This window comes from Aphelocoma coerulescens, chromosome 26, assembly GCF_041296385.1.
Source record: "Aphelocoma coerulescens isolate FSJ_1873_10779 chromosome 26, UR_Acoe_1.0, whole genome shotgun sequence".
NCBI classification, from domain to species: domain Eukaryota; kingdom Metazoa; phylum Chordata; class Aves; order Passeriformes; family Corvidae; genus Aphelocoma; species Aphelocoma coerulescens.
The window spans coordinates 5768474-5778709 of NC_091039.1; the positions used below are offsets into that span (position 1 = coordinate 5768474).

Sequence of the window (10236 nt, forward strand, 5' to 3'; positions counted from 1 at the left end):
GGATCATTCCCGGTGGGAATGCTGGGGCCTGGACACGCAGAGAGCAGATGTTTATCAACCTCTGATCACCCATCCCAAGGACACATCCACCCAGGAACTCCATCCGAGCCCTGGTTTCCGGATCCAGTGTGGAGTGATGGCAGCAAAACATCCTTCCAGCTCTGGGAATGTTTTCCACCTGCCTCTGCTTCCCTCTGTGCCAGCACCTTGTTCCACCTCAGATCCAACCCAAATTATCCCAGAGACCGGGAACAGCCCGGGATGAGGCACGGGGAGCACGGGAAGGATCGGGAATTGCTGCTGAATCCCAATGTTCTGCTGGAGCTTTGTTCTTTCCCAGCACAAAGAGGGAGCTGGGCCCGGCTCCCAGGATCCCGATATCCCAATGTTCCAGCTGCTGGTGCCAGGGGCTGTGCTCTGCATGCAGAGAGGGCTCAGTGGGCACGGATTTGCTGCTCCTGGTGAGGTGATTTTTCTTGGGAGAGGGAAGGGAGGGAGCAGGGATGGGGAAGGGAAGAAAAAAGGGGAAAGGAGAAAGGAGAAAGGGGAAAGGGGAAAGGGGAAAGGAGAAAGGAGAAAGAAAGGAGAAAGGAGAAAGGAGAAAGGAGAAAGGAGAAAGGAGAAAGGAGAAAGGAGAAAGGAGAAAGGAGAAAGGAGAAAGGAGAAAGGAGGAAAACAGCTCCTTCTCCATGGGCACACTCCCACAGCCTGAGGTTCCGCTGGATTAAAGAGAGGGGCTTTAGATGGGATATTGAGAAGGAATTCCTGGCTGGGATGGAACTCCCAGAGAAACTGTGGCTGTCCCAGGATCCCTGCAAGTGTCCAAGACCAGGTTGGAGCACCCTGGGATAGTGGAAGAGGGTGGGACTGGGGGATCTTTAAGGTCTCTCCCAACCCAAACCATTCCATGACTTTTTTTTGGGCAGGAAGGAGCAGACCTGGTGAGCGAGAGGAAGGTGGAGAAGACAATTCATGTATGTGCCTCAGGAAAAATTCCATGCACCATCCCAAAAACCCCAGGCCAGGAAAGCAGGGAGAGCAGGCAGAGTTGTTATCCTGGCATAATCCCGAGGGCAGAGGGATGCTCCTATCCCCTCCCATCCTTCATTCCCTCAGGACTTTATCCCCTCTGAACAACTGGAATAAACCCTTGGATTAAATCCCACTCAGAGCCCAGCAAGCCGAGGCTGTGGGGCTGGAACGTTGGGCTCTCCCTGGAATCCGGCAAAATTCCACGTCTCTGCCTTCTCCTGCCTCCCAGCTCCAGAAAAAACTGGTTTTTTGGGATCAAACCAGCTCTGCAGCACCATTAATTTGCAAAGCAGCAGCTCAGGGGCTCCAACAAACGAGTTCCTCAATCGTGTGGAGAAGCTGCAGCTCCGGAGCAGGAATTATTCTCCTCCAAGTGCAGCCTGGTGCTGATGGGATAAAGAATTCCCAGCGGGATTTGTGTGTTCCAGATGGCAGCTGGATGTGCTGCCAAGCCCAGGGAAGCGTTCCCTGCACACCAACTGTGCCACTTCCAGCCTTTCTTCCTGCATGGAGAAATCCCAACGCTCATTTTTAGGCAGATTTTTAGAGGCAGCAAATTATTCCGAATTTAAAAATCTCCTTTAAAACCCCCATGTTCCCCATATCCAGCTTTTTTCCAGGAATACTGCAGGAAATTCCCATGGTTTTCCTTGTTTATTCCAGCAGTTTTATATCCTGATACTCAGGAAAACCAACCCTGGGGTGGATTTAGGGATGAAGGAGGTGAAAACGTGAGGGGGAATCATGGATTGTGCTCCAAGGTGGGAATTCTGAGTGAAGGTTGTTTTTTTTTTAAGGAATAAACAACCAGGAACTTGGAATCTCTCCCCAAAATTCTCCCAACATTCCAGAGATTCCCAGGGCATGACCACAGGTGGAGCAGAGCCCTGGGGTGACACTGACCCTGCTCCAAAGGGAGGTGGCAGCAGGATTTTGGCTGAGGTCCCAAAAATCCTTCATCCCAATCCCTGGAAATCCCTGGAAAAATCCAGTTGGTGCCTCCAAGCACCTCCACCCCCAATTTTGGGGCACAAAGCACTTCCAGCCACCTCCTTCCCAGCTCCTGCCTGGAATTCCAGCTCCACAGGAGCCCCAGTGATGGAATTCCCTGCTCTAAAACCCTCGGAATGACAAACACAGCTTCTCACCACCCAGAAATCCTTGGATTTTGCAGCTTTTTCCCCCAAATTTTCCCGGATCAAACCCGATTTATCTTGCAAATCTCTTTATTACAACGCACAGATTAGTCCTGAATAGTTTCTTATGTACAGAAATAGAACTTTAGGTAGAAAAAACCCAACAAAGCAGCCACAAATCAAGGAAAATCCATAGAAAGCCAAATCCAACTTTTCCCGAAATGATACAAAAATAAAATCTGCTGATCACAGTTTTGATTTAAAGCCCTCCAAGCGTTGCTTTCACCCCCTCACCCCACACTTTTGAAGGGATTTTATAAGGAAAAGGGGGATGCTGAGCTCTGAGATGCTCAGGGATGGATTTTGTGTTAATTCCATTCCATCTCCCGCTGGATTACCTGGAAAACAGGAGGTTGGAGAGGGGGGGAGAAGCTCATCCAAGCAGTGGGAATGCTGGACATGCTGCAGATGGATAAAACCCCTCCTTTTTCCAAGGTTTCAGCCCTTTGGAAGCAGCAGCTGTTCCTTGTTTAGCTCCAATCTCTCCGTTTTTCCAAGCAAACATCGGCAGCTGTCGATTCCCAGCGCTCCCAAGGTTCTCCCAAGCACCAAGAAATCCGAGTTGTCCATAAATAACTGAAGCACCACGTTCCCAAAAGATCCCAGGAATCAGGAGATCCATGGGGAAAAAAATGAACTGGGAGATCCATGGGAAAATGAGTGTAGTGTGGTTTCCTGGGAGCACTTGGAATGATCAATGCCACTGAGCATAAATCCACACATTTTTCCTCTTGGAATTCCACTTTTCCCCCTAAATTAAAAAGCAGATCCAAAGTGAGACAGCAAAATCCTCCCAAAATTCCAAGTGGGTTTCTCAGGATTTGAGGGTGTGATTCCAATTTAGAATTTTTTGGAGGAAAGGAGAATCCAGTTTTTTGGGGGTGGAAAATGGCATTTGCAGCTGGAATTTGGGCTCCATTCGAATTTACACAACTGTTAATTGAATGAATCCCCTAAATGTTGTACTGGCACCACAAAAAGGTGATTTTTCAACTCAAAGGAGCCACTTCTGGCACGAAAATTAAAGGATAAATCTCAAAATTCTGGGATTTTTCAAGCCAGGATAAAACAGGAATAAATCATTTTCTCCCTGTAGTTTTCTTCCAAATTAAAAACTGAAGTAATTAAGGATAAAATTAAAGCATTTTTAGGTTTTTGCTCTACAAAAGGGAAATTATTCTGGCCAGCTGAACAAATAATTGATTTATTCACCCAACTTTGTGCAAACATTGGAATTTTTCTGGTATTATTCCCTCGTGTGAGCTGCTTGGAAAACTCCCACACCAACCTCCAGCTCCGAACGCCCTTTTCCCCTCAACGATTTTTGACTAAAATAATTTAATATTTTAAATTAGGAACATAAATAAAGAGTTTTCTCCTCCCACTGAAATGCTTTTGGTGACCCCAGTGCAGATACAGAGTTAATACTGATTTTTTTGGGAAAAAAAATAGGAAAATTTTGCCATAAATTTCCTTAAACCCAAGATAATTCTCCTCAAAATTATCAGGACAAGCAGATTGGATATAAAAATTCATTTCAAACCCTCTCCCAAAGCAGAATTACAGCAAAGATTAATTCAATAATTAGGGAATTTTCCTCCCTAAATTCAAGCATCTTCCACAGCCTCATTAAGTACCTCGAAGCTTTAATTATTGATTGGGATGAGGCATTTCCTTGCCCTAAAAGCCAAGGGATTTGGTGCACAAGCAGCCAGAACCCTCTGGAATAATCCTGGAGGAGGGAATTATTTAAAATCAATCAAACCAAAGGGGTTGTGAGGCACCAGAGGCCTCCCCAGTGCTCCTGAGTGGAATAATCACACCTCAAAAAGCTCCAGAAACACTCCAACATTGGATTATTCCATGCAAAAAGCAGGGAAAAAAATCCCTTAAGGGAAAAGATTTTTATAAATGAGGCTTTTGGAGAAGGTGGAAAAGATGGAAAAGCACAAAAAAAACCCCCACCCCACCAGCACATTCCTCAGGGAATTTTAAATCAAAACTGCAATTCCAGGGAATGAACCCCATAAATATTTCCTTCAAAATAGGTTTTGCTTTTTTTTTTTGCTTTTTTTTTTTTCCTTTTCTTTTCCAAAGTGCAAAAATCCAACTGAACAGTCCCCACTTCCCAAGGTATGGCAGGAAAAGGCATTTTTTGGGAACGGATTGAACCCCAAACAGTCTGGTTCTCTCAAGTGCTAATTAACAGGAATGCAATTAGAGCACCCTCACCCTTCAGGGAGCTCCAGGGATTTTATCTGGAGAGCAAAATGGGAATTTGTTTGTTCAGTATCCAAGTGGGAAAAAGGAAAATCCCACTTTTCCTCCCCATTTCAGCACATGCAGCTGCCACTTCTCGCTCAGGAGGTTTCATTAATTTAAAGGGTCAGGCAACTTCCAGGAGTTTTAAGGTGCTAGAAGGGATCAGTCCTCTGGGAATGGGATTCTTGGAGCCTATGGAATACCCTCTGTCTGTGCTCTGTGGTCAGGCAATATCCTATGGCTTCCTCAGTCTCCTGGATGCGTTTCTGGAACCTGCATCCATCCCGTGCCATCTCTTCCCAGGGCCCTTTCCGGTCCTCCTCGCTGCTTATGTAATACTCAGTCACTTTTTCAAGGAATGTGACCTGGAAAAAAGAAGGATTTGAGTCAGGAATTCTCACCAAATGGAACTTTAAATGGGTATGGTTTGGGTTTTCAATGAAAGTTCTTAAACACCTAAAAGCGCTGAAAGGTTCAGGAATTTTCTCTGAGGGTAGGGCTGGATGGGATATTGGGAAGAAATTCTGGACTGCAATGGAATTCCCAGAAAAGCTGTGGTTACCCCATCCCTGGAAGTGTCCCAGGCCAGGTTGGATAATGGGGGGAGAAGGGGGAGAAGGGGGAGAAGGGGGAGAAGGGGGAGAAGGGGGAGAAGGGGGAGAAGGGGGAGAAGGGGGAGAAGGGGGAGAAGGGGGAGAAGGGGGAGAAGGGGGAGAAGGGGGAGAAGGGGGAGAAGGGGGAGAAGGGGGAGAAGGGGGAGAAGGGGGAGAAGGGGGAGAAGGGGGAGAAGGGGGAGAAGGGGGAGAAGGGGGAGAAGGGGGAGAAGGGGGAGAAGGGGGAGAAGGGGGAGAAGGGGGAGAAGGGGGAGAAGGGGGAGAAGGGGGAGAAGGGGGAGAAGGGGGAGAAGGGGGAGAAGGGGGAGAAGGGGGAGAAGGGGGAGAAGGGGGAAAAGGGGGAAAAGGGGGAAAAGGGGGAAAAGGGGGAAAAGGGGGAAAAGGGGGAAAAGGGGGAAAATGGAAGCCTGGGATAGTGGAAGGTGGCCCTGCCTGTGGGATTGGATGATCCCTTCCAACCCAAACAATTCCAGGATTCCATGTGCTGCTTTAGATGGGATATTAGGAATAAATCCTTCCCTGTGAGGGTAGGGAAGAGTTGGGATGGAATTCCCAGAGAAGCTGTGGCTGCCCCATCCCTGGGAGTGTCCCCAGGCCAGGCTGGAGCATCCTGGGATAGTGGGAGGTGTCCCTGCTCATGGAGTGGGATGAGCTTTACGGTCCCTTCAACCCAAACCAGCTGGAATTCCATGATTCCATGATTTACTCCCCATTCCCGCCCAAAATATTTCACCTTCAGCTTTAAAACCACCCAGCTGCTGACTTGCCTGGACTAAAATACTCCTCAGCTACTCCAGAGTTACTCAAGGCCGCCCCTTTCCCGTGGTAAATCCAGAATCCTGGTGAGTATTTCCCTGCTGGTTTAGGGGCTCCTGTCTTAAGCTGGTGCCGGTGCAAACTTTCTCTTTTTTTTTTTCTTTTCCTCCTTTTTGGTGAGTTGGGGTTGAGGATTTGTGGTGTTGCTTTCCTAATGGGATCTGAGGTTTCTGCACACCATAGAGAAATATACCACCAAGGTCAAAGCTACCTTTCTTTACCTGGACATAAATACCCTAAAAATCTAGTTCAATCTTTTGTACGACAGCTTTTTCAGTACTTTCCTAATCTGACCTCCGAGGACGCAAGATCTGCTGAATTTTGGGATAAGGTGGGGAGAAAACTCTCCTCTCTTAGGCGTGCAGGAGACGAAACAGTTTCAAAATTCTTTCCTCTCCTGTCACTAAGTTACACTTTGCCAGGGAAAAAGGCAGTACATGAAAAACCTCTGCAAAAACCCCGTTAATTCCCTTTTACCCTCTTCCAAGCCCTGTGTCCCGGACCTCTCTTCCCCTACGCTGGAAGAGGCCTCTGTGAACTCACACCGTGTTCCCTGGGTCGTAACCTCAGCCAGGGCCGTGCCAGGACACTCCAGGCTGGGAATGTGCTCCAGGAAAACGGCTGGGATTGGGATTGCTGCGGGTTATGTAACAAACCTCCCCCTCCCAAAAAATAAAGGGCAGAACGGCTGTGGAGTCAAGAGCCCCGTGAGTCACCAGGAGTCACCACGAGAACGGGAATGGCTCGGACAGATAAGGAAGGAACACTCATCCCTACGTGACTGCAACAATTCCCCCACTTCCAGCTGGGGGTGAAGCTGACGAAAGGAAATTAAAAACACACACACCCAAAAGCGTCACTTTTGCTACTTTTAACAGCTATTAAGCTATTTTAAGTAAATAAAGGAACTTAGAGGCTCAGGATCTCCACTTGGCAGGGTTTAGATGAAGACTATAGGAAGGATTTAAGTCTGAGTTAAACCCAGCTTATTTCAGGCCCCTGCTGAATTATTTGTGCCTTTGCATTTAGCTATGAAAAGGCACAAACTGAACTGTCAGCACCTCTGGAAGCAGGATTGATTCCTCAAAACAAACTCTGCTGTGGGACAAATACTCCTGGAAGCAGGAAAAAAACCATGGAAATGTAAAGCTCATCCCACTCCACGGGCAGGGACACCTCCCACTGTCCCAGGCTGTTCCAACCCGGCCTTGGACGTGTCAGGTCCAAGGATAGGATGAAGAGATGACTCCAAAAACAATCAGCAGCTGAGGATCCAGAAATCCCCTGATCCCAGGTATCTGTGGGAGCAGGGCCAGCAGGTCCCACGTGCCCTCAGAGCAGTGCTGAGTCCTAAGTGCAACAAACATTCCCAGCTTTTATGGCTTTGGGAGCGTAAATACTGCAAGATTCCAAGTGGGAATGGCCTTGAGCTGGAGGAATGACCCCAAGAATTCCCGCGAATACCTGGGGATTGTGCTGTTGTGCCTGGCCCTGATGCAAGCACCTGCTTCAGGAGCTGTTACATCAGCCCGTCCCCACCTTGCAGCCTTTTTACATCAGTCTGAGCCAGCCTGGGGCACAATTCCCGAGGCTCTGACATCATTTGGGATATTGCAGCCAGCTCATCCCTTCTTTCACCACGGCACGGGAATCACCAGCAGCACCTGGGCCAAAAATTCCTGCTGCAGCCCCGGGACTTGGGAGCGCTCTAAATTAATTTATTAATCTAAATTAAGGGAGAAAATAAAAATATCTGCTGTAGAAACACTTAAGAATGAAGCATATTTTCTATTTGCATGACTTGTTCCACCATCCCTCATCCAGATGTTTGAGGTATCCACCCTGAACATCTGCAGCACCACAAAAATTTAGGACGAATTCCTTATTTATCTGCATCCTAGTACAGGATTTGGGCATGCCCAAATCCCTCAAAAAATCAAATTACACTGCCGGTTTGGGCTCAAAAGTCCAGTTTTTGATGACATCCCTTCTATAAATAACTGTTCTATAAGTAACTGTTCTATAAATAACTATATATATTTATAGTATAAATGTTGTCATATTTAATATTCTCTTAAATGGAAAATGGTAATATTAGGATAGTTTATACAGAAACTTGAGTTTACTCCAGAACACGGACAAGCCTGCTTGGGTTAAAAAAAACCCAAACAAACCTAAATAACTTCCTTTTAACCGAAACTGGTGCTTTCCAGGGAAACCCCTTACAGCTCTGGAGTTTCTCAGGGAAAAATTTACACCCCCAGCCCTGGAGTTTCTCTGACGTCGAAGCCGCAAGAGAAACAGAACGAAAATTACACCTCAAAACGGAAACCCAACTCGAGAGCCTACAGAAGAAATTAATCACCCCGATGTCTCAAAATTTCCCATCACGTGCCAAGGATGAGACACAACATTCCAGGGAAATAATCAGCGCATATGGAAGCACGGTCTGGAATGCTGGCACAAGTGACCTCACCCCCGCCCCCTGCTTGGCGCAGCGTGGGGTTGTTGGTTGTTTTGTTTGTTTGTTTTTTTTAACAATCCTAAAACACAAAATGATGAGGAGAATCTGTACCTTTTTCCGCTTGGAATTCGCAGTTTTCTCCCCGCACAGAATCCCGCGCTGCCCCAAGTCCGTGACCCCGCAGTTGTGTTTCTCCAGCTGCACCCTACACACGGCGAAGTGCTCAGCAGGGACAGAACTCGGCCTCTCTGCCCCTTCCAAACCGGGCGTCCCTTTTTTCTCCGCTGTCTGAAAGGCGGCCGTGAAGTTTAAAGGGTTATAGGGATCGTCCGAGCTACAGAACGAGTTCCAAAGCTTCAAGCTTTCTGCCTCATCCACGCTCTCACAGTCCCACTCGTCCTCCTCGGAACTAGGAGAGCCCTCAGAGGACTCTGCCCACGAGTCTTCCTCCTCCTCCTCCTCCTCCTCCATGTCCGACATTACCTTTCCCGGATCGCTGGAAGACGTCTGAATGGTGGCTGTGAAATTCTGAGGGTTGTAGGGATCCAAGCTGTAGAAGGAATTCCACAGATGAAGCCTCTCCCCGTCCTGGCTGTCGGCCTCTGAGTCCGAGGGCAGCACTTCGCTATCAAACCCATCATCATCATCATCATCATCCCAGTCTTCCTCATCCTCACTCTCCTCCCCACTGGATACTCCCCCGATGATATAATCGATTAATTTATTCGCACAGGCAGGTCTGGTGGAAATCGGGAAGTTTTGCTCTGTTTCCGAGTCCTCACCCTCCTCTTCAGCCAAGGCTTCTCCCTCCTCAGCCGCATCCCGGAGCCCCTCCTGCTCCACGGGGACGCCTCCAGGCTGTCTCCCTGCATCCTCGGGCTGCTCCAAATCCCCAGCATCGCCGCGCTGCTCCCCCATTTCTCGGCGGACACCCCTGTGCTGCTGCTGCTCCTCCTCCAGGCTGTGGTAGCCATGGTCGGGGTCCGGCACGGGCAGATGCCAGCGCTGGAGGAACGCCAGGCGCTTGCTGCGGAGGAACTCAGCCTCGGGCAAGCCCTCGGCTCGCAGGGGCTGGGGCAGGTGGCTCTTGCCCTGCTCCAAACCCAGCACGTACCAGTCCATGGGAAGGGCTCCCAGGCCGCTCCGTACCAGCCCGGCTTCCCACAGCCCTGCCGGGGGCTCCGGGCCGCCCTCCGGCCGCTTCTCCAGGGGCTCCTCCTCGACCCAGTCCAGCGAGGTGTCGGCCTTCGGCAGCAGCACCAGCGGCGGCGGTGCCTTGGCGGGGCACAGCGCGGAGCTCAGCGCGGCGCCGGGCAGCAGCCGCTGTAGGAGGGCGGGCAGCGGCGACAGCAGCTGCGACACCACCCGCAGCCACGAGAAGGGCGGGCTCGCCTGGGACGAGCCGCCCGCGGGCGCCGCGTTGGGCCCCGCCAGCTTCGGCCAGGCCGCGGCCAGGCCCAACCGGGCCCATCCCAAGCCGGGGCCGGCGCGTTCGCGACCGCTGTGTTCCATGGCGCCGTTCAGCGCTGCCAGCGATGCGGAGGTGCGTGTGGAGCGGCGCTCCGTGGCGGGGCGGCGGGTCTGAAGGCTCGGGGGGAGGCGGGCAGCTCCGTTTCGGGTTTCGACTCCATCCTGAAGCAGCTTCAGCACAAAATGGCGGCGCCGCCGCCTCGGCGCTCTCCGCCCCGAGAGGGACGGGAGGGGCGTCACCGTTTCCGCCCCGCCCACCGCGCGTCACCGCCTCCCATTGGGCGGTGTCGGCGAGGCTCCGCCCACTTTCCCGCCTGGCCACGCCCCGCGGGGATTGCATCAGCCAGCGCGCGGCTGGCGGCAGCGCCCCCTGGCGGCGCGG

General features: G+C 50.5%; 1 protein-coding gene across 1 annotated transcript; it reads right to left on the minus strand.

Annotated features, from left to right (window-relative positions):
- Positions 1 to 2240: 2240 nt before the first annotated feature.
- On the minus strand, positions 2241 to 10103 carry PPP1R15B (protein phosphatase 1 regulatory subunit 15B). Its single transcript, XM_068995644.1, has 3 exons — positions 8496 to 10103; positions 4694 to 4855; positions 2241 to 2979 (listed from the first exon to the last, which is right to left on the minus strand). The coding sequence occupies exons 1-3, from the start codon at positions 9894 to 9896 to the stop codon at positions 2923 to 2925; spliced, it is 1620 nt and encodes a 539-aa protein (XP_068851745.1). The 5' UTR covers positions 9897 to 10103; the 3' UTR covers positions 2241 to 2922.
- Between the last annotated feature and the right edge of the window lie 133 nt (positions 10104 to 10236).

What these genes read in the sequence shown, in the direction of transcription:
- PPP1R15B (XM_068995644.1), bottom strand. Translation starts at nt 9,896, where the DNA reads ATGGAACACAGCGGTCGCGAACGCGCCGGCCCCGGCTTGGGATGGGCC. An exon ending in CGAATTCCAAGCGGAAAAAG is followed by an intron (nt 4,856 to 8,495) that starts GTACAGATTCTC and finishes TCTTTTTTCCAG; the next exon opens with GTCACATTCCTTGAAAAAGT. An exon ending in CCACAGAGCACAGACAGAGG is followed by an intron (nt 2,980 to 4,693) that starts GTATTCCATAGG and finishes TTTTTAATTTAG; the next exon opens with GGGGAAAAGTGGAATTCCAA.